This window comes from Leiobunum rupestre, chromosome 3, assembly GCF_980474605.1.
Source record: "Leiobunum rupestre chromosome 3, qqLeiRupe1.1.hap1, whole genome shotgun sequence".
Taxonomy (NCBI): domain Eukaryota; kingdom Metazoa; phylum Arthropoda; class Arachnida; order Opiliones; family Sclerosomatidae; genus Leiobunum; species Leiobunum rupestre.
In genome coordinates this window covers 70415394-70437632 of record NC_143386.1, presented here as the reverse complement: position 1 = coordinate 70437632, position 22239 = coordinate 70415394, and the positions used below count along the sequence as shown (strand labels likewise).

Here is a 22239-nt window from a genome sequence, read left to right as displayed (position 1 = left end):
AGGTACCCCGGAAAAAAATGCCACGATCGGTATTAATCGAACTTTTGGGGCCCGTATTTATAATTATATCCGGGCCTGACAAATTACAACTTAATAAGGTAACACGGGCCCTTGTTGACTAGGGGATCCGGGTCTAAACAAAGGAGGTACCCCGGAAAAAAATGCCACGATCGGTATTAATCGAACTTTTGGGGCCCGTATTTATAATTATATCCGGGCCTGACAAATTACAACTTAATAAGGTAACACGGGCCCTTGTTGACTAGGGGATCCGGGTCTAAACAAAGGAGGTACCCCGGAAAAAAATGCCACGATCGGTATTAATCGAACTTTTGGGGCCCGTATTTATAATTATATCCGGGCCTGACAAATTACAACTTAATAAGGTAACACGGGCCCTTGTTGACTAGGGGATCCGGTTCTAAACAAAGGAGGTACCCCGGAAAAAATTGCCACGATCGATATTAATCGTACTTATTGGGCCCGTAATTATAATTATATCCGGGCCTGACAAATTACAACTTAATAAGGTAACACGGGCCCTTGTTGACTAGGGGATCCGGGTCTAAACAAAGGAGGTACCCCGGAAAAAAATGCCACGATCGGTATTAATCGAACTTTTGGGGCCCGTATTTATAATTATATCCGGGCCTGACAAATTACAACTTAATAAGGTAACACGGGCCCTTGTTGACTAGGGGATCCGGGTCTAAACAAAGGAGGTACCCCGGAAAAAAATGCCACGATCGGTATTAATCGAACTTTTGGGGCCCGTATTTATAATTATATCCGGGCCTGACAAATTACAACTTAATAAGGTAACACGGGCCCTTGTTGACTAGGGGATCCGGGTCTAAACAAAGGAGGTACCCCGGAAAAAAATGCCACGATCGGTATTAATCGAACTTTTGGGGCCCGTATTTATAATTATATCCGGGCCTGACAAATTACAACTTAATAAGGTAACACGGGCCCTTGTTGACTAGGGGATCCGGGTCTAAACAAAGGAGGTACCCCGGAAAAAAATGCCACGATCGGTATTAATCGAACTTTTGGGGCCCGTATTTATAATTATATCCGGGCCTGACAAATTACAACTTAATAAGGTAACACGGGCCCTTGTTGACTAGGGGATCCGGGTCTAAACAAAGGAGGTACCCCGGAAAAAAATGCCACGATCGGTATTAATCGAACTTTTGGGGCCCGTATTTATAATTATATCCGGGCCTGACAAATTACAACTTAATAAGGTAACACGGGCCCTTGTTGACTAGGGGATCCGGGTCTAAACAAAGGAGGTACCCCGGAAAAAAATGCCACGATCGGTATTAATCGAACTTTTGGGGCCCGTAATTATAATTATATCCGGGCCTGACAAATTACAACTTAATAAGGTAACACGGGCCCTTGTTGACTAGGGGATCCGGGTCTAAACAAAGGAGGTACCCCGGAAAAAAATGCCACGATCGGTATTAATCGAACTTTTGGGGCCCGTATTTATAATTATATCCGGGCCTGACAAATTACAACTTAATAAGGTAACACGGGCCCTTGTTGACTAGGGGATCCGGGTCTAAACAAAGGAGGTACCCCGGAAAAAAATGCCACGATCGGTATTAATCGAACTTTTGGGGCCCGTATTTATAATTATATCCGGGCCTGACAAATTACAACTTAATAAGGTAACACGGGCCCTTGTTGACTAGGGGATCCGGGTCTAAACAAAGGAGGTACCCCGGAAAAAAATGCCACGATCGGTATTAATCGAACTTTTGGGGCCCGTATTTATAATTATATCCGGGCCTGACAAATTACAACTTAATAAGGTAACACGGGCCCTTGTTGACTAGGGGATCCGGTTCTAAACAAAGGAGGTACCCCGGAAAAAATTGCCACGATCGATATTAATCGTACTTATTGGGCCCGTAATTATAATTATATCCGGGCCTGACAAATTACAACTTAATAAGGTAACACGGGCCCTTGTTGACTAGGGGATCCGGGTCTAAACAAAGGAGGTACCCCGGAAAAAAATGCCACGATCGGTATTAATCGAACTTTTGGGGCCCGTATTTATAATTATATCCGGGCCTGACAAATTACAACTTAATAAGGTAACACGGGCCCTTGTTGACTAGGGGATCCGGTTCTAAACAAAGGAGGTACCCCGGAAAAAATTGCCACGATCGATATTAATCGTACTTATTGGGCCCGTAATTATAATTATATCCGGGCCTGACAAATTACAACTTAATAAGGTAACACGGGCCCTTGTTGACTAGGGGATCCGGGTCTAAACAAAGGAGGTACCCCGGAAAAAAATGCCACGATCGGTATTAATCGAACTTTTGGGGCCCGTATTTATAATTATATCCGGGCCTGACAAATTACAACTTAATAAGGTAACACGGGCCCTTGTTGACTAGGGGATCCGGTTCTAAACAAAGGAGGTACCCCGGAAAAAATTGCCACGATCGATATTAATCGAACTTTTGGGGCCCGTATTTATAATTATATCCGGGCCTGACAAATTACAACTTAATAAGGTAACACGGGCCCTTGTTGACTAGGGGATCCGGTTCTAAACAAAGGAGGTACCCCGGAAAAAATTGCCACGATCGATATTAATCGTACTTATTGGGCCCGTATTTATAATTATATCCGGGCCTGACAAATTACAACTTAATAAGGTAACACGGGCCCTTGTTGACTAGGGGATCCGGTTCTAAACAAAGGAGGTACCCCGGAAAAAATTGCCACGATCGATATTAATCGTACTTATTGGGCCCGTAATTATAATTATATCCGGGCCTGACAAATTACAACTTAATAAGGTAACACGGGCCCTTGTTGACTAGGGGATCCGGGTCTAAACAAAGGAGGTACCCCGGAAAAAAATGCCACGATCGGTATTAATCGAACTTTTGGGGCCCGTATTTATAATTATATCCGGACCTGACAAATTACAACTTAATAAGGTAACACGGACCCTTGTTGACTAGGGGATCCGGGTCTAAACAAAGGAGGTACCCCGGAAAAAAATACCACGATCGGTATTAATCGAACTTTTGGGGCCCGTATTTATAATTATATCCGGACCTGACAAATTACAACTTAATAAGGTAACACGGGCCCTTGTTGACTAGGGGATCCGGTTCTAAACAAAGGAGGTACCCCGGAAAAAATTGCCACGATCGGTATTAATCGTACTTTTGGGTCCCGGAATTTTTATATCCGGGCCCAACAAATTACAACTTAACAAGGTAACACGGGCCCTTCTTCCATGGTTTTACCCCGAAATTAATAGTTATCTACGGTCTCTCACCAGTCGACCACAAAGGACCCTAAATTTTAACTTTATGAGGGGCCCCGGACCTAGCCTCATTTCAGGCCCCTATTCTTTTTTTCAATTTCCAGGCCCATAGCGCTTTAACGTCACATGGTTTGATATGGCGTTGAAAAACATTGCGACAATTGATGGCTTAAAATTGCTTCAATTCGACAGACGCAAAAAATCCCCTTTAGGCCTAATACCGAGGGGTCGGACATTTATCAAAATCCCGTACACTTTGTCTAAAACAGGGTTCGTACACGACCTGGAATACCTGGAAAACCTGGAAAAGTCAGGGAATTTGAAAATGTTTCCAAAAGGTCAGGGAAAAGTTAGAGAATTTGAAAATGATTCCCAATGGTCAGGGAATTATAAAATTACCCCAAAAACAAAATGTATTAAAAATACATAATAAACATTTTTCAAGGTTATACCTCAAAACATACATTTATTCTACAAAAATGGTCAGGGAAATTTGGCAATTTAGTCAGGGAAAACGTGGAAATGTCAGGGAATTTAATTCCGGAAATTTTGTACGAACCCTGTAAAATCGCCAAATCTTTTAACTCTCTCTATGGTAAATTAACATTGAAATCCCAAAATCACGTAAAAAATAATGATAAAATCACCAAAATCTCTCCGAAATCCCGAAATCCCGTACAAATTAATAGCAAGTGTCCGACCCCTCGCCTAATACAATATTTTTGCGTTCAACCTCGCCGTCGTGAAACCAAGTAATCAACCTTTAAGCTCTGGTTTTTACTAAGACAAAAACACCTAATACAATTATTCGTGTCGACATCCGTTTAAGCCTTTTAGTGAAAACCAGGTCTCAATCAGAAATGAAACCAAAATTCCGCCGCGAATTCGTCATATTTTTCCGTCGCTCGCAAAACCGTCCGCGTATTTCACACCTCAGCGTGATAAAAATGTCGCTAACGCAAATTAAAGCTAAAAAGGTTCTAGTTTTTTTGGCGTCGTGTGTTTTAATTTAGCGTTCTTCCGTTAGTCTTCTTCGGAGTCTGCGCAGAGCGACGAGGATGGGGAGTCGAGTTCGGCGAGCGGCGGATCCGGCTCCGATGGCGGCGGCGATTGGCTCGAAGAGGACTCATCGGAGCAGTGCGCCTCCGACGACAGCCGCAGGGAGCGCTTGAAGAGCGGCCTATACGCCGACGACTTCTGGGGACGCGTCGGAACTGGCGCTGGCAGTTGGATCTTCGCCGAACCACGAAGGAGAAGGAGAACTCGCCGACACGAGGTTAGACCGCTCTCTTTTACGCGCTTTTTTAGGCCTAACAAATCTTCTTAGTCAACGCGGAAAAGTCCGTTACGCCATCACGCACGCTCTACTTTTTCTCGTTTAATAGGGGAAGACAAAAACCCTTGAAATTAAGGCCCGTTTTTGTTCGGGTATTCAGGGGGGGGGGCAGTCTTCCTGTAATGGCGGTTGATGGGGATAGCAGGTTTTGGTACCGTTTTTTCGTTTTTTCAGTCTTAGATTCGCGGTGTTTAACCTAAATATAACGAGTGACAAGTAAAGGTGTATTGTACAATAGTAATTGTGGTATTTATTGAAAGGAATTACGCGTGAAAGCTTGGTTTAGTTAAAAAGGTATTTGAAGCCTAGCGAGTGCAGCTTCCGTATCACCGATTCGAACGTCAAAATCCTGACACCGAGGAATTGTCGTAACATGGACCAAATTCAAATTCCCCATTCTTGGTCTTGAGATTCCCCATTTGTGGTCTGAGATTCCCCATTTGTGGTCTGAGATTCCCCATTTGATGTCCTGAGATTCCCCATTTGTGGTCTGAGATTCCCCATTTGCTGTCCTGAGATTCCCCATTTGCTGTCCTGAGATTCCCCATTTGCTGTCCTGAGATTCCCCATTTGCTCTCCTGAGATTCCCCATTTGCTCTCCTGAGATTCCCCATTTGCTCTCCTGAGATTCCCCATTTGCTCTCCTGAGATTCCCCATTTGCTGTCCTGAGATTCCCCATTTGCTGTCCTGAGATTCCCCATTTGTGGTCTTGAGATTCCCCCATTGTGGTCTGATATATTAGAATGTACTAATTTCTAATAATGACTATGCTGATATGATATTTATCGTTGTTCCTAAATCCCCATCACAGTAAGTTAGCTCCACCCAAACAAAATCAACTCAGCCCTGTCTCGCATTGGTTCCTAAATGGCGGTTGAAATTATTGAAGCGAAGCGAAGCGAGCGAAACTTCCTTATAACCGACTTAAATTTTTGTACTCAGAAATCGTGTCCTGTCGAAGTCCTTTGTGAACCAAAATGTTAGCGAGCCTATGAGAACCTACGACCGCCTTAAAACAATCATCAATCAAACACTTAAAATATATTCATAATTACGTAAACACTCGATAAATTAATTCATTAAAATAAATTAAAGCAAGTGTCGGCTCTAGGTGAAGTAGCTCTTTTTTCAACAGATGTCGCTAGCGTCGAGATCAAAACAAGATGCTGAATCTACATTTCGACCCAAAAGGCGGGACATAAAAATATGCTTCGCTTTGATTGTAAATTTGTCAATAACTTCAATTATAAATTTATAGTAATTGTTAACAATATATTTTATATGGGATATATAATTTAGGTCAAAGTTCACTAAGTAGAGTAAAAGTTGTTTAAATATAATACTCTATAATGGCTCTCTGACGACGTTATTGTTTCGCTATTTTGAATTTAAGCTTCCGTTCCCATTAATAGATGGCACCACACTCTCCACTAAAGTCGCTTTTTTTCAAAGAATCTGCTAGATACATGGCCATCTTTATTAACAGGGGCCTTTTCGTAATACAGGTGGCAATGATAGAGCCGACAGTTGCTTTAAAGTCTGATTCTATTAAATTTAGTAAAATGCGTCCATTTTCTTTTGTTCTACAATTTATTCACTGTTTATCAATTCATAGTTTTGTAATACTTGCATTTAATACGATTATTTGCCAGGCTATAAATTTGCTTTTTTGAAAAACGCGAAAAGGTAGAAAAGTCCACCAATAAACGGGGCTAAAAAGCTAAAACCCAGATAAATTAGTAAAAATTACGAAACGTTAAACGAAACTTGGACCAGACGTTTCAACATAGTCATTATCACTTTGTGTAAATATATACTTCCTTGATTGGTCACAGCCAACAAATAAGACCTACTCTTTTGCGTGCAATCTGACGCCATCTTGTAAAATAAACCCCATTCTGACAGTTTTCCCCCTGTTGACAAATGCTGCCAGATCTGTGCATCAGGGTGAGAAATAAGGATTTTTTTTTAAACTGGACCTGTGGCCAGTAGAGCCTAGGTAGTTTAATTAACAAACTTGCTACTAGCCACTTACCATTTTTAACCTTCAAAATCAGGCTTTTATCATTTATGATCAAATTATCTATTCTTGACAATATGTTCTATAGACCCGACCCGAACAAGCCTACTGAGAGAGAGACTGTTGAAAACTTTGAATTAATTAACTGGCCCAGCTAATTTTTAAACTGGCGATTGGCCTGTGATAGTGCTTTGGCAGTATAAAGATAAACCATAGACAAACCAGTTATATGTCCAGTCGCAGCAGCACAAACTCTGTAATAGGCTATGAATTATATTTTATATAAAGGACTATTAGATGAGGTAATGTTTAGGCGGTTTGGTTGAAATTCTACGGCATCTGTAAGTAGTAAACCTCACTGTTTTCAATTGTTTGTTACGAAGTTTGAACTAAATCCTGCTATTTTCACTTTATCAAAAATTACATACATTTTAATTTTATTTCTACGTCACTAACTGTAGCTTATTAGCTATTGCGAATATAAAAAAAGGCTAAACATTGTCGGCCAACACAAATCGCAAATTAGGTTGCTCTGCGTGAATGGATCTAAAAATGGTTGACAACGCGTTGTCCCCACAAACGCGCTTGTTGGCCAAGTTTTGGAAAACCGCCCGTTTTTAGTTCCACATCGAGATATATATATATCGAAGTGGGACTATTGCTATGGACGGATTGTCGTTAAGTGTTGTGTGTGTGTTTGTGTTTGTTTGTTTGCTGGTGTGGAAAGCAACGACACGGCAGATGGCGCTGCGAAAAAAATTTGCAGTTTTGGCGAAACCGGGATTCGAACTCACAGTCAAAAACTCCGATTATTGACGCCTTTACGCTCACGGCCACTGGAAGCCTACCAAGATTTGTTCGGAACTTCTACTGTATTCTCGTCCGTTTTAGCGACGCGGGGGGAGTTGGCTTGTTAAGTTGTCGAAATTCTCGTCCGTTTTTACGCCTTATTTTTCGTATATTTTCGGAGTTTAAGGTCAAGTGAACCTCAAACTTCGCGTCGGGTGGTGGGTGGTGGGCACACTCGCTTAAGATGCCTCGCTCGAAAGTGAGTACTCGAATAAACGAGCTCGAAAATTTTAAATGTTCGGGTGGTGAGCAGCGGTAAAATATAGCTTTTTGTCAAATTACCTTGCAAGTTAAGTCAATAAATGACCTCAACAGCTTATGAATTGGTTTGCCCACCCGTGTATCCTGAGGGTGGGCGGTGGCCTCTCTTTAACATAGGATGGTAAATAGTATATCTAACTATAGGAAATCACATGGGCTCAACAGTTTTTATATTAGTTTGCCCACCCGGGTCTCCTGATGGTGGGCGGCATCCACCCTTTCACTTAGGGTGGCAATTTATATATCCAACGATAAGAAATCACAAAGCCTCAAAAGCTTTGTATTAGTTTGCCTACCTGTGTCTACTAAGGGTGTATGGCTTTGCCCATTCGAATACACTGATGTGGAACTAATATTACGGCCTGGGCCGACTTGTTAATAGATAAATTTATTTCGTTGATTAACGGACGAAATCTCGATAACTTTTAGTGGAGTGTGAGAATGAACTCGTAAAATTTTAAAAGATTTACACAGCAACAAGAAAATTTATTTAATTTGTAAAATCTTCTTTCCTTTAACGCAACCTTGTTCATTACGTCACTTCCAACTCTGTGACGAAAACAGCGTCATCATCTTTATAGATGCGAAACTGAATTAAATTAAGCGAATTTTTCGCACGCGCAGAATTCCTCATCTCTTTCCTAGCGATCACGAAATTTGGTTTCCATAGTAACGTTTTTATTAGCGCGAGGTATGTAAGAATTTAGAGTTGGGAATATAGTACCTCTTGAGGAACACTTTCAGGAAATCATGTACGAATCGAAACAGTTATCATTAGTCGGTGGTTTCACCTATCGTTCAAAGAATATATATATTTATTTAAATTTCGTTTGCTTATACTCGTTTCAGTCTAGTGGTAGATGGCGCCACTGGATTATATTATTCTTATCGCTATCTCGCGGTAGATGACGCCACCGACTAATGATAACTATGTTACTTCGTACATGATTTCAAGAAAAAGCCACAAATACAATTTTTGGCTCTAGAAGTACTATATACATAGTTTGCATCCCTACGTCATCAATGACGCAGTTCCAAGTATAGATATAAGAACCAAGAATAAATATTTAATTTGAGCAAGAATGAACGGTTCTTTGCCGCCATTTTGAAGGTGTAGATTTCTTAGTAAAACGGGAGGGTTAACAGTTTCAATCGTCTGTTTGCGGATTTTAATTATTTTCAAATGATTAAGGAATTATTTTCACGTTAAAAATGGTTATCTGCCTGGTTAAAAATTGTTCGAGTAGTTCAATTACCAAGGGAGAGCGAAAATTGTTTATTTTATTCGATAGTGAAGGTAATTGTAAAAAGGATGACCGCAAAGGCCTAACTTTGATAAGCTTTGTTAACTTCTTTTCATAGATATTTCTGTCGTAATTTGATATTTTATTTAAATAACCCGGCCTTAGAATCTTATCTGGCTTTGTTTAGGGCCCATTTAAAATTTTAAAGCATAAATCTAATACGTTTTGTAGCTTTGACGAGATTACCAACAAAATGGCTACCTATTTAGTAGCTACGCGCGAAATGGTTTGAATTTTTGATCGCCCTCCCAGTTTCCTTGGAGACCATAGGCCCCTCCCTTCGGTGCAAACTATGTATTCAATGGAATTAAAGTTGTCTAATAGTTGATTTTATGAAATAAAAAGTGGTCTTGCCCAACTTGTTAAAATGTTGCTCTTACGTCACAAGACATAGATTTATTAGAATATTCTTCGCACGAGCGCTTGAAAAAAAGCTATATTCCTCGCGACTCGTAGCGCGCGCTCGTAGTCCTAAAGTAAGAGACTGTGACACGTTTAAACAAGAAGGCCACGTTACTTTATAAAAATTACTCTTATAAGCGCCGCCACCCCAGTTCATGAAATGCATTATGGTGGTTTTTCTACCAATTACGTCACCAAAGTATTTATAAATAATTAAAAACCAAAAAAACACGCAGCAAAATTTAACGAACAAAAAAACCATGTCAAAAAAAAGGAAAAAAAATTAGTTTCGTTGTGTCGCTAGATGGCGACTTAGTCTATGTAACTTGTCTCTGATATGTTCCGTGTGAAACCATGGACCAAGAATCAACAGGGCTCTCACGGTTTAGGCTTTAAAAAGCACGCCTGAATACTGGGAATAGGAAAATCACGGTTAATTTTAGTTCAATGTGGACACACTTGGCGTCGCTGAAGTCTATTTCCGGCGTAGTTTCGTAGAGAAGCTGGAGCGTTCACGTTCAATTTTGACAAAATAGCGCCGTTGTTGTCGGTTAAATGATGAGGCTTAGTAAGTTTTAAACCTGTTATTTTTGAAATTCATTCTTTAAAAGTTTAAGTCGTGGTAATTAACCATTAGGTGGTTTTTTCACCTGTTCTGGGTTTTTTGAGCAGGTTAGAAAGTGTAGCCATAAGACGTCATTTTACTTCAATTCTGTCTTGACGAAAAAAACGAGTTCGAGTAAGAAGGGAGTAGTTAAAGGTTCAAGGTTATTTATGAAAAGCTTGCCCGTCATGTTTTCGCAGACGACAAAGCTAGATTACGCCCTCTACACCTCCTTTCGAGGACTAGTAAAAAGTGTAACCTTGGAGCTCTGGAACAAGCGAACAAAATTCGGGACAGGGTAAATCTGAATAAAACGTCTTAGGGTAAAAAGTTAACACTTTTTGTCCCCGGACAAGGGAAAAAAAAACAACCAATTGTGTTAAGTAAAAATAACCAGTAAGCCGCGTATGGCTGAGGGACTTTTTATCAAAACCTCTGGAATCGTGGCGTACTCCTGTAATCCCAGGCGTCTGGGAGGCAGAGTTTGTGGATGGCCGTGTGAGGAAGACCACCAATCCCCCAACGGGTGGTTGGAATACTTCCACCACGGGTGTTCCCACCCCTGTCCCCACGTATCCCCCCGTCGGCGTGGCCGTTACACTTATCTCACCCTGATTAATCAGTTATTGTGTGCCGGTGTTTGAGGCCTCAAGTCGACACCGATTTGTGTATCTCAAAAAAAAAAACTCTGGAATCCATTTCATTTCCAAACTTAAATCATTTAATGAACTAAGCCTAAGCCCCGACTAAGCCTCTCGTAGTGATAGTTGAACCGAATTCTTGAGGCGCTTCAAAGCGGCTGATGTACCTCAATAAGCCTTCCGATTTAGGCCACGCCTACCGTGTCAAAATATCGGGAACAGTGAGTCCCCTTAGATTCTTTGTCCATAGTGAAACAAAGTCTCGTGGAATTTGTTTCTATGGAAACGTAATACAGAGGCATACGTAGGAATACGCTGTAACCGTACGAACAACATTTTGGTCAACTGGACGCTCTGCTGGTGATAGCGATTGTAAAGATTTTTCTAGCTCTAGGCGAACTTTCGGTGGTCGTTACCAGCAGGTAGAAGATGATATGGACGTTACGCTATTCCTTTGTGAAGGGGGAAAAGGTTTTTGAAAGGGCAGCCAGGGAATATTCCATTATCGAAAGGTGCAAATGGTTTTGGCAAGAACCTATTTAGGTTACTGAGAACGGACGAGTGAACCCATGTACAGGAACTAGAAGTTTTACTAAGGCTAGACTGACATTATCAATAATTGTTGTTTTATGTTTTCGAAAACAGATAGCGGATACTATTTAAGTACGACAGGTAGCATTTATCATTTCTGATAAAAGATGGCGTGCAAGTCGCTGAGCTTCCACGAACCGTATTACCGAAGTAGAGTATTCAAATTAAAACAGTAACGCCATCAGACGGATTTTTCTTGATGCTTAAATTAAATATTAATTAAATCATTAAATTCTGTTTATATTTAGGTTCCACGAAACTAAGTTAAGAGTTAAATTGGAATTTCTGTTAATTAAATTCGAAAGATGAAAGGAAACGTTCTTACCACCGATGCTAGATGGCGCTATGCAATTGAGTGCTTGCTCGTAGTGTCGTAGGCATACATCGTAGCTAAGCCCCGCCTTGAAACGGCCGCCATGACATTAATTTCATCAATTAGCGAGGCAAAACGCCACACGATCCCGCGAAATAGTCACGTGACCGCCATGGGCTTCTTAATGTCATGGCCGACCTATATGCGTTACCATGGCAACAAATACAAGCCTCACCCACGAGCAAACTACGAATTGGCAAAAAAGAGGGTTTCCGTTTCACTCGCGTCATTTTTAGAGAACGAACGAGAGACCAGGCTATCGCCAACTTTTAAGATCTAGGTTGTAATTGCAAAATATAAGCAATCGATTCAAAAATTATTTTAAAATGCAAGTATTATTGTTTATAAAGTCAAATTTAGGAATAACGATGAGGAAAAAGTAATATCGTCTGCTTTAGCCGCTACCTATCTAGGACTCTAGGTTTCAATGGCGAACCAAAGGGGACGTTGCGATAGTTTTCGGTCGCGAAAAGTAATTCACCCAAAGTAAAAATAAATGTATTTTAGCTGGCGCGTGCGTTCTTAGTAACGTAAATACGTCCCCTATAATCCCCCGTTGGCCTGGGGGACCCTTTCACTTTTCGCGTTTCCTGTGTAGTCCGGGACTCCAAGTGCTGTTTTCATCGTTTTTTTACGAGCGGAAAACTCGGGATAAAATATTAAATTTAACGGTAACTATAGGGTCGTAAAAAGGGGGTGGAAGTATCGGCGACACTACCTGTGAAACCGCCGGAAAGGTAGTTAGGCTTGTCCACCTTTGACTGCGTTTATAGCTTTTGTTGCTTCGAAATAGACCCAAAAAAACATTCTATTCTCAGTTGCGACCTTAGAAAACGAAAAATCCTAATAGAAAAATCGTTTTGCAATTTTACCAGAAGTAAAAAAATCGTTTTGCAATTTTACCAGAAGTAAATGAACCGAAGTTATAGGGGAGGGCCAAAATTTTAAAAGCCATCGGAGCTCCACCCCCTTTAGTTCCCGCCAAAAATTGCACTAGGGAATAGGCGAAACTATAAAGTCCAGGGGGGATGAAAAGATGGTAGTCACGTGACTTTGTGGAGAACTGTAGCGCCATCTATCGTACGAAATTCGGACTATTATTCATTTTATTTTGCTAATGTCGGTTTGAATTTTCTAAATTATCTAATTATTATTATTATTTAAAACATTTTGTAATAGAAAAGTGTAAGTCTGCAGTATCTGGAAGGAATAATTTTTTCTTAGCCGTCGTACGGCCAACTATGAACACGAGTTACCGAATAGAAGTTGGCTGTGAAATCGTAGTCACGTGATTTTGTTTTCCCATTTTAACAAGTTGGCTAAGACCAATTTCTTTATAGTTTCGCCTATTGTGGGTATCCACATTCGATATACACGCCATCACCATTTAGTCGATAGATGGCGATAGTGGAGCTACGAAGGCGCGGAATTTGAAAACGTCGATGAAAGGGAGATCTCGTATGGAAAATGCGCTTAGTATGAGAGATATAGCGCTCCGATAACTTCGGTTCATTTACTTCTGATTTTACGTGATTGACTTTAACTACCCGACTTACGATAACGCGAGTAGTGCAACACTGATCAACACCAACTGCAGTGCTTCTAATGGCGAACTGTTCGGGTATTCCCACGCCCAGTAATCTGATGTCAAATTGTATCTGATTCTTAATCAATTAATTCAGATTAGGTTCGGGTTTAGACTATCTGTTTTGCATTTTGACTAACATAAACTGATCTGACAGTGGCTCTCGAAAATATTACTTCTTGGCAATTCCCTTAAAGACTTTTAATTGAAGTGGCTATTGATAATTTTCAGATTACGCGAGAAATTAATAATTTGCTGCATTTTCGTAACTTACATTAATCTTCCTTAGCTTCGGTTAGACCTGGTGTCGGAAATGTGAAATATGGATGCTCATATTATATACATAATTAGCACCTAAGGGAGGGGCCTATGGTCTCCGTGGAAACCGGGAGGAGCCTTTGGTCTCCATGGAAACCGGGAAGGGCGATCAAAAATTCAAACCATTTCGCGCGTAGCTACTAAATGGGTAGCCATTTTGTTGGTAATCTCATCGAAGCGACACAACTTACTAAAATTAGATTTATGCTTTCAAATTTTGAAATTAATATCGTTGTAGACCTTATACAAAACCAGATAAGATTTTAAGCCCTGGTTATTTAAATAAAATAGCAAATGACGAAAATAATATCTACGAAACGAAGTTGATAAAGTTTATCAAATTAGGCTTTTGTGGTGATCGCTTTTAAAATTACCTTCGGTATCGAATAAAATGACAATTTTCGGTCTCCATTTCTTATAGAACTACTTGAACAATTTTAAATAAGGCCGTTAACCATTTTTAACGTGAAACTAAATTCTTAATAATTCGAAAATAATTTAAATCCGCAAACAGAATATTGAAACTGTTAATCCTCGCGTTTTACTCATAAATCTAAACCAGCAGGGTTCGTACACGATCTGGAAAAATTCAGGGAATTTGAAAATGTTTCGAAAACGTCAGGGATTTGAAAATGATTCTAAAATGTCAGGGAAGAGTCAAGGAATTTGAAAATGGTCCGCAAAATTCAGGGAATTTTAAAATGACCCCAAAAAAATCATACAAATAAATTTTTGAAAGAAATATTTTTCAAAAATTTTACCTCAAACCATTTATTCTACAAAAATGGTCAGGGAAAACCTGGAAATGTCAGGGAATTTAATTCCGGAAATTATGTACGAACCCTTGCACCAGCAAAATGGCGTCATTGAACGGTTCATTCTTGCTCAAATTACATATTTATTCTTGGTGCATATATCTATACTGGGAACTGCGAAATATCATTTGCCAATTGCCTGCCTATAAACCGCATTCTTTAATTAGTCTTTTATTAGTCACTATTTTGACTATCATTTCTAGACATGAATTTACTAACTGCTCAGCTAATCCATGCTCCAGCGTAAAGGTTTCTAACTAATAGGCGCTTTGCGTCGAGGAGAAAAACTAGTGTTAGGCCTAATGGATAATTTTGCGTCAAGGAGAAAAACTAGTGTTAGGCCAAAGATAATTTAAACTCGTACCCTAGATTCGAAACCACTCTCTCGCGCGTTGCCGATAGCGTTTACCCACTTCCCGCCGGAACTCAGAAAAAATTCGCTCCATGGTTTGCGGCTTACCGCAACCACGGCCAACTTCAATCACGCGCTACCGCGCTATATAGCGCGTGATCGAAGTTGGCCGTGCTGCAACCGATGGAGCCCGATTTTTCTGAGGTCACGTGCCGGAAAAGGGTAAACGCTTCGTAACAAAATCGTCAATGTGAAAGCTCTCAGTATTCGAATCTAGGGTACGAGTTTAAATTATCTTTGGTTAGGCCTAATGGATAATTTTGCGTCGAGGAGAAAAACTTGCGTTAGGCTAACCACGGCCAACTTTGATCTCTCGCGCTACAGCGGCCAACCCATTCGTCGAAACTCCGTGAGCAAGGATTCTCCCCCTATAAACTGTACTATAACCAGTAGGAGTTCAGCGCCACGCTCGTTTTTATATTGGCTTCAATGCAAAAACTATTTTAAAAATAATATTCCGCTAGGGGCGCCCAAACCATACAGATATCTTTGGCTCATAACTTTCATATAGGTGAACATAGAAACTTCAACGAATGGGTTGGCCGCTGTAGCACGAACAGCGCGTGATCAAAGTTGGCCATGGCCTAACGGATAATTTTTGCGTCGAGGAGAAAAACGTGTGTTAGGCCTAACCATGATATGTAACATAATTACTCATAAGTATGCCACTGTACCTTTATTCCATTCAAAACTCTTCACTAACGGTTTGTTTCACCACGAACCAGTAAAAAGGTGGACTACGTTAGATTTTAACCTTTTTATTCATCCTAGTAATTTTGGGAGTCACACTATTGGCTAGTAACATATTTATTTAAGCTAATGGAAAACCTCTAAATTGAGAACCGATTTTTTGCGTCGGAATTTTAGTCAGCCCAATGTAGCTTTATTGAAATTGATAAACTCGCTCGGTTTGTGCGGATGAAGTTAAATTATGAGTAATTTAGAAAAATAAAAGGTTGGGGAAAATGGCCAATAAGGGATCGCTTTCTGAAAATGGAACAAGTCGTCGAAGTGGGATATTCCACCAGCGTTATTAAAACCCATATCAAGCCTAGAAGAGTTAGGCCTAGGCTCAAAAGAATCTGCAAAGACTCCAACCTTGTAGATGCGCCAGAAAAGCTCGACCTGAATTTCAACTATTTTTTCCAAGAAACCGGCTTCTTTTATTTGACAAAGCAAATTTATTTTAGAACGTGAGTCTCCGAGAACTTCATTAATTTGCAAATTAACTACATTAACAGAACTGGACACTATATAGACCCATGTTGAAAGTTGGGGGGCCGAAAATTAACATATTTACCTGGCAACTCAGCATTTGGACGGAACATCCGTTTCCTTACTTCCGCCTGTATATTTCAATGGCGGTCACGTGGTTCAAAACGTCACAAACAGGATGTTCCGTCCAGAGGTCACACTTAAGCCTCGTCTGCGGCCCCTCTTTTGTTATGGGTCTATTGTAGTTCAGTTTAGCTCCTAAGCCTTGGTTGTTTAAACCGGTTTGTTTAATAAAATAATGGCCGTCGGTTTATCAGACGTAGAGCTATTTAACAATGTTTATACGACGGCATTATCGGCATTTGAGATTCGATGACGTCAGATATTACGTAGGGTACCGATGACGCAATATCTGTGAAACAAACCGTTAGTGAAGAAATAGAGCTAGTGGCATACTTATGAGTAATTATGTTACATATGGCCTAACGGTTAATTTTTGCGTCGAGGAGGAGAACTAATGTTAGGCCTAACTGATTTTTTTTGCATCGACGCTTGGATTTAGAAAAATTATAATTAATGACTTTTTGGCTTGAGCATGAATTGTTGTTGCCTTTTTTGGTTAGCCTGGCGAATCTGGTAACCGATCAACCGGAAAAATTTCATTCAAGATTCCCGTTGTCGACACGTAAATCAAGAACGTGGACCTATTTGGTGTTTTTTTAGCCTGTCCGGGGACAAAAAGTGTAAACTTTTTACCCTAAAACGTTTTATTCGCCTGTTCTCGGGGTAAGATTTACCCTGTCCCGAATTGTTTTCGCTTGTTCCAGAGCTCTAAGGTTACACTTTTTACTCCTCCTCGAAAGGAGGTGTAGAGGGAATAATCTGGCTTTGTCGTCTGCTTATATCGAAAATTCGTCTGCTTAAATTTCGTTTCACGAAAACATGACGGGTTTTGAACCTCTACAAGCAATCTTTTATTAACGAAAATCCAATTGTTAAACGCTATTTAATAGCTTTAAAAGTTGCTTGATGACTTAGGCCTAAGGTGGCGCCTTGGGTATTAGCCTAGCTGATTATTATTATTATTAAATAAATGAGAAAAATGAGCCACATATTGATGACCTCACCACTAGCTTCCATCTTAAAACAAAACTACGGCTGCTACGGCTAATAAATAATCTTTAACCTTAAACTGCTTCCTTCTTACTGCAACTCGTTTTTTTTCGTCAAGACAGAATTGGCGTAAAATGACGTCATGGCGCTACACTTTTTAACCTGCTCAAAAAACCCAGAACAGGCGAAAAAAACACCTATTGATATTTCCTCTCTCCCAACCTATCTTCGTGAACAGAGAGTATAAAACAAATTAAATGCGTGAAATTGGTAACCATGGAGATCTATGTCGGTAACCGTCTGCTGGAAACTGCTCCTGGTTTTATTTTGTTGGCCAACCAGGCCAAGACCGTTGCCTACGGGTAAGGGTGCTTCTAATTCACGACAGATGTCTCTCTGGTCTGGATCTAATAAGCGGTTTATAAAAAGTTAGTAGAGGTCGGGTACGGTTAATCATTATCCATGATTAAATTAATTTTTTTCGGGGAAAAATGTAAACAAAGAAATTTACCGGTTAATATTTCGGAAAATGATTAAAAAACATGTATTATTCGGAAAATTTGAGCTTTTTGTCGAAAAAAACGTCCTTTTCCGATTAATTTTGCAAATTTATCAAAAAATTATTCGGATAATACAGAAATATAGATTACTTGATCAAAACCTTTTTCGAATAATTTTGAGAGCTTTATCTATTGAATAAAAGCTAACCATCCCCGACCTCTAAAAGTTAAGCTTAACCCTTTCCATTGAGGCAAAACTGCAATTTATAATAAAACCAATTAAATTCATAAAATATATCTGTTTCTTAAATTCTGGAAATTAAATTTCTTTACGGGAGCTACAAAAGGAAATTACATTCCAAATTTGTTATAACGCACTTTGCGCACGCCATATTTTTTTGTGGGTCTTGACGGTTGAAAGTTGAACCGTTGCCGTTGGCAACGTGGTTCCGATACGAGAGAACCTAGTAGACAGAATATGCGTTTCAATAAATTACTTCCCCCCCCCCCTACGCCCATGCGCTCGAGTCACTGAATAAAATTGTCACGTGTTTATGTTAGTTTTATTTGTAAGGTGGCGCGCGCGAAATTGAACTAGCTCCTCTATTCGCAACCGAAACGAGTCTAGGTGGCGTCACGGCGCTAGCTTCTCTGAGGTTGCGCCTATGATTTGGCGTCTGCTACAAGCAAATTAAAAACTTGTAAGAATGTTTTTCTTAAATAAAATTATCAAAATATAATCAAACTATGCCAAAATTATATTAAAGTATCATTATTTATAAAGTCAAATTTACGAATAACGATGAGGAAAACCTAATAGCGTCTGCTTTAGCCACTACCTATCTAGCTTTCAATGGCGAACCAAAGGGGGCGTTGAGATAGTTTTCGGTCGCGAATATTTAAATATTTAGCAGCGCGAACTTAAAAATATAACGCTATTACAAGTATGTCCTGGCCACGGTTTATATATTTACACAGGTTAGACTACTTCGGCTCAGAGATGGACGCTTATGAGCTACTCCCGTGTTTAGAGAATTTGAAAAATTCTACAGCTATTATTAAAATATTTATATTTAAAAATGGTGCGCCACCTATATTTTAAATTTAAATGTATCGTAGATAATTAATAAATTTTAAAATACATATTATCAAATTATAAATACGGTAGCTCATTAGTGTATTTATAATTAAAATTTATAAAAATTTAATTTATAATAAATTAATTAGTACTGCTTATATACATTAGAGGGCGTACCAGTGGCATAGTAGAAAACAGGGTTGCCTGTCAGAAGAACTTAAGAGGCTCAAAACGCTAGCACGTATGAAGGTATAAGTAGTCTAACCCGTGTAAATATATAAACCGTGTCCTGGCTCTCTGTATTACTACTTCAAGGCAATTCGCTGAACAGGTTTTATTTAAGCGTCTATAATTGTCGAACTGAAATGCCAGAAATTAGTCGAAGAAATTTCCCGTGCAGGGGCCTTTATAATAACCTAGGCAACGCCTAGTGCTTGCGGGGGCCCTATAAAATCCTATATTTTCAAAAATGTCCTATAACATCCTATATTTTCAAAAATGTCCTATAACATCCTATATTTTTAGCAAAATCCCCCAAAAGTCCTATAAAATCCTATAATTTTCATATTTTGCCCATTTCAAATCCAACCACTCAGTAGTTAAATTGCTATTTTAGCTAAAGGATAAGTTCCTATACCAAGTCATTCTAGTCTATACTTTTGTTATTGTTAGCTAAAATGCCATGGTTAAATAGTTTCTATTTTTTAAGTGAAAATCGAAGACTTATTTCTCTAAATATAGATTATGTTTTTAAATTCATAAAGTTAGTAAATTAAATAGCATACATAGTCCTATAAAATCCTATAATTTTGTAAAAATAGTCCTATAAAGTCCTATATTTTTAGAAATATAATCCTATTTTTCCTATAAAAAAAAATTGGAAGATTTGAGTGGGGGGCCCTGTGCTTGATATACTTTTGGTAAATGTTAAGCGTGTCCTGATTAAGTTGGTTGGTTGAGTCGAGAGTAATTATTCTTCCGTTTTCTATATTTAATTTTCTAAATGCCGTACTTTCGTATTCAGATCGGCTCTCGAGGTTTTAATAAGAGCGTAAACTTTCTTCTTGATTGTTTCTGAGTGGTCGCGTTCATTCTACTAGAGGTCTGGTCAAATACTTCGGCCAGATGCACCAGTCTTCTTTCATTTCATTGCTCCCTGACCAATCCCCACACTGACCGATAATCTACTTAAGGCGACTTCTCCCTCGCGCCAAAGTCAACAATCGAATGAAGTTCAGTTCGAATATTAGCAGACGAGTTTGTTTTAGCCAGAATGTTGCTCCCCTTAAAGGAAGTATGAACTTCCATAGTTATAAAAACTTGTCGAGGTTAACGGTAATAGTTAGTGTAGGGAGCTGTTGGCTCGATCTCGTGGCATGCAGGGCTTGCCACCACCCTCCTACGCATTGTAACCCGGCCACCTGAATAAATGGCTTCAAAAGTCGCTTGATGACTTAGGCCTAAGGTGGTGCCAAGGGTATTAGCCTAGCTGATTATTATTATTAGTCGATCAACGAATTTCCCATTCCGCCACTAGGTTCACCAGAAGCGCGAGATAGCAGCAGTGGCGTAACTAAGGACCCGCGACGTGGGGGGGGGGCCTTGACATTTTCAACAAATAGGGGGCCCTTTCGTTTTAAGTATTGATTTTTTAATTTATTTAAATTTTTAAATAATTAAAAAATTATGCTGTAATTATTGATAAAAATGTAGAAATCTGGCAATATTTTCAGCGAGATTTTCAGAGAACTTGTAAAAATGAAAAAAAAAAAATTATAAAGTGCCCTTTTGATATCCTGCTGGGGAGCCCAAATTTTGTCGTTACGCCACTGGATAGCAGACGATTTTTCGATTTAGTTCCTACTCCCTTTAAACAAAATCAAATTTGCGAACAATATTAGGCTCTTTTTTTCTTTTTTTTTGTTCGGAAAAATACGAAATTTCCCGAAAAAAGGCTTCGGTAATTTCCCACGGAAAATTTTACGACTTACAACTCTAATTTAAACTAAATTGGTTCCATATTATCAAATAAACGGTATAATAATTAATAAAGTCAACATTATTATTATTATTATTTGTGCAATAAGGTAGATCCATTTTTTTTAAGATATCTTATTGGGACAAATTTGTACTCAATACGGAAAACTTTCTGAACCCTCATAAATTTCTCTGATTTCCCTCGTTTTTACAAAAAATGGAAATTTTCCTGATTTACCTCATTTTTACAAATAAATGGGAATTTCCCTGATTTCCATCATTTTCACAAAAAATGGGAATTTCCCTGATTTCCATCAATTTTACAAAAAAATGGGAATTTCCCTGATTTCCATCAATTTTACCCAAAAAAATGGGAATTTCCCTGATTTCCATCAATTTTACACAAAAATGGGAATTTCCCTGATTTCCATCAATTTAAAAAAATGGGAATTTCCCTGATTTCCATAAATTTTACAAAAAAAATGAATTTCCCTGATATTTCCAGGGTTTCCAGGTCTATATGAACCCTGTCTTTTAGGGAGCTTACTGTTATGGAACTTTGACCAAATTCAAATTCAACTCCCATTTTCAATCATACGATAAATTGTATCCCGAAATCGATTATTTTCTGTCCTTTTCACTGTAATTTGATTTTGACGATTTTGAAATGGTTTGGAGCTACGTCCGAAAATTCCACAAAAAGAAATAGATTGGAAAAGATGGCCCCTGAAATACTGTGAAAAGAACTTTATGATTCCAGATAAGAAAAGCTAAGCCTTCTTTTCGTGTTGTTAGGAAATATATAATATCAGAAGCAAATAGTATATCTTTTAGAGACAGAAGTAAATAGTATATCTTTTAGAGACAGAAGTAAATAGTATAGCTTTTAGAGACAGAAGTAAATAGTATATATTTTTTAATAAAATAATTGGGCCAATTTTTTAGTATTTTCGGGGCTATGGTCTATCTGGACTACCCTCTGGCGCAGCCACCGGTCACTCTACTCATGCAGACAACAATACAGACAAACAGACTAATTTAAAGCATCTTATTGAATTTTTCTAGTAAAAGATTTGAAAACTAGATGGTGCTTTTCAGTCTACGCACGTTGTGTATACCGAAATGTTTCGTGGCTGTCCACTGGGCTTAGAAATCTACTTCAGTTATGATTTCCTCAAAGCGTCTGCTTAGCAGACGAAAACCCGGCAGATTATGAGATTCTCACGTTGGCCGCTACGTGACTCTGTGTAACCTGAAAAGGCTAATTAGATAATCCACCGTAAATATGGAACTTTATACTCCTTTTAAATGCAGTTTAGTGAAGCAACGTTTTGAAACAATTTTAATGTCTAAGGCTTAGCGACAAATTTTATTTCGTAAAAATTTTAAACTCAACTTTTGGACTGAGCAAAAAGAATTGAAAATATTAATATTACACACCTTTGTTAATTATAATCAACAAATTTCGTGCGTGTACTCGTGTTTTCCTAAGAATTATAATACATTTTCTAAGCCGGTTAACGCGCAAAGT

At 39.0% G+C, this 22239-nt stretch overlaps 1 protein-coding gene across 1 annotated transcript in view; it reads left to right on the top strand.

Annotated features, from left to right (window-relative positions):
• The window catches only part of Schip1 (Schwannomin interacting protein 1), a 137586-nt gene that overhangs the window by 53675 nt on the left and 61672 nt on the right, over positions 1 to 22239 (top strand). Inside the window, exon 2 of the mRNA XM_090169110.1 lies at positions 4341 to 4589. Coding sequence (XP_090025236.1) covers positions 4341 to 4589 — 249 coding nt within the window. The remainder of the gene's footprint in view (positions 1 to 4340; positions 4590 to 22239) is intronic.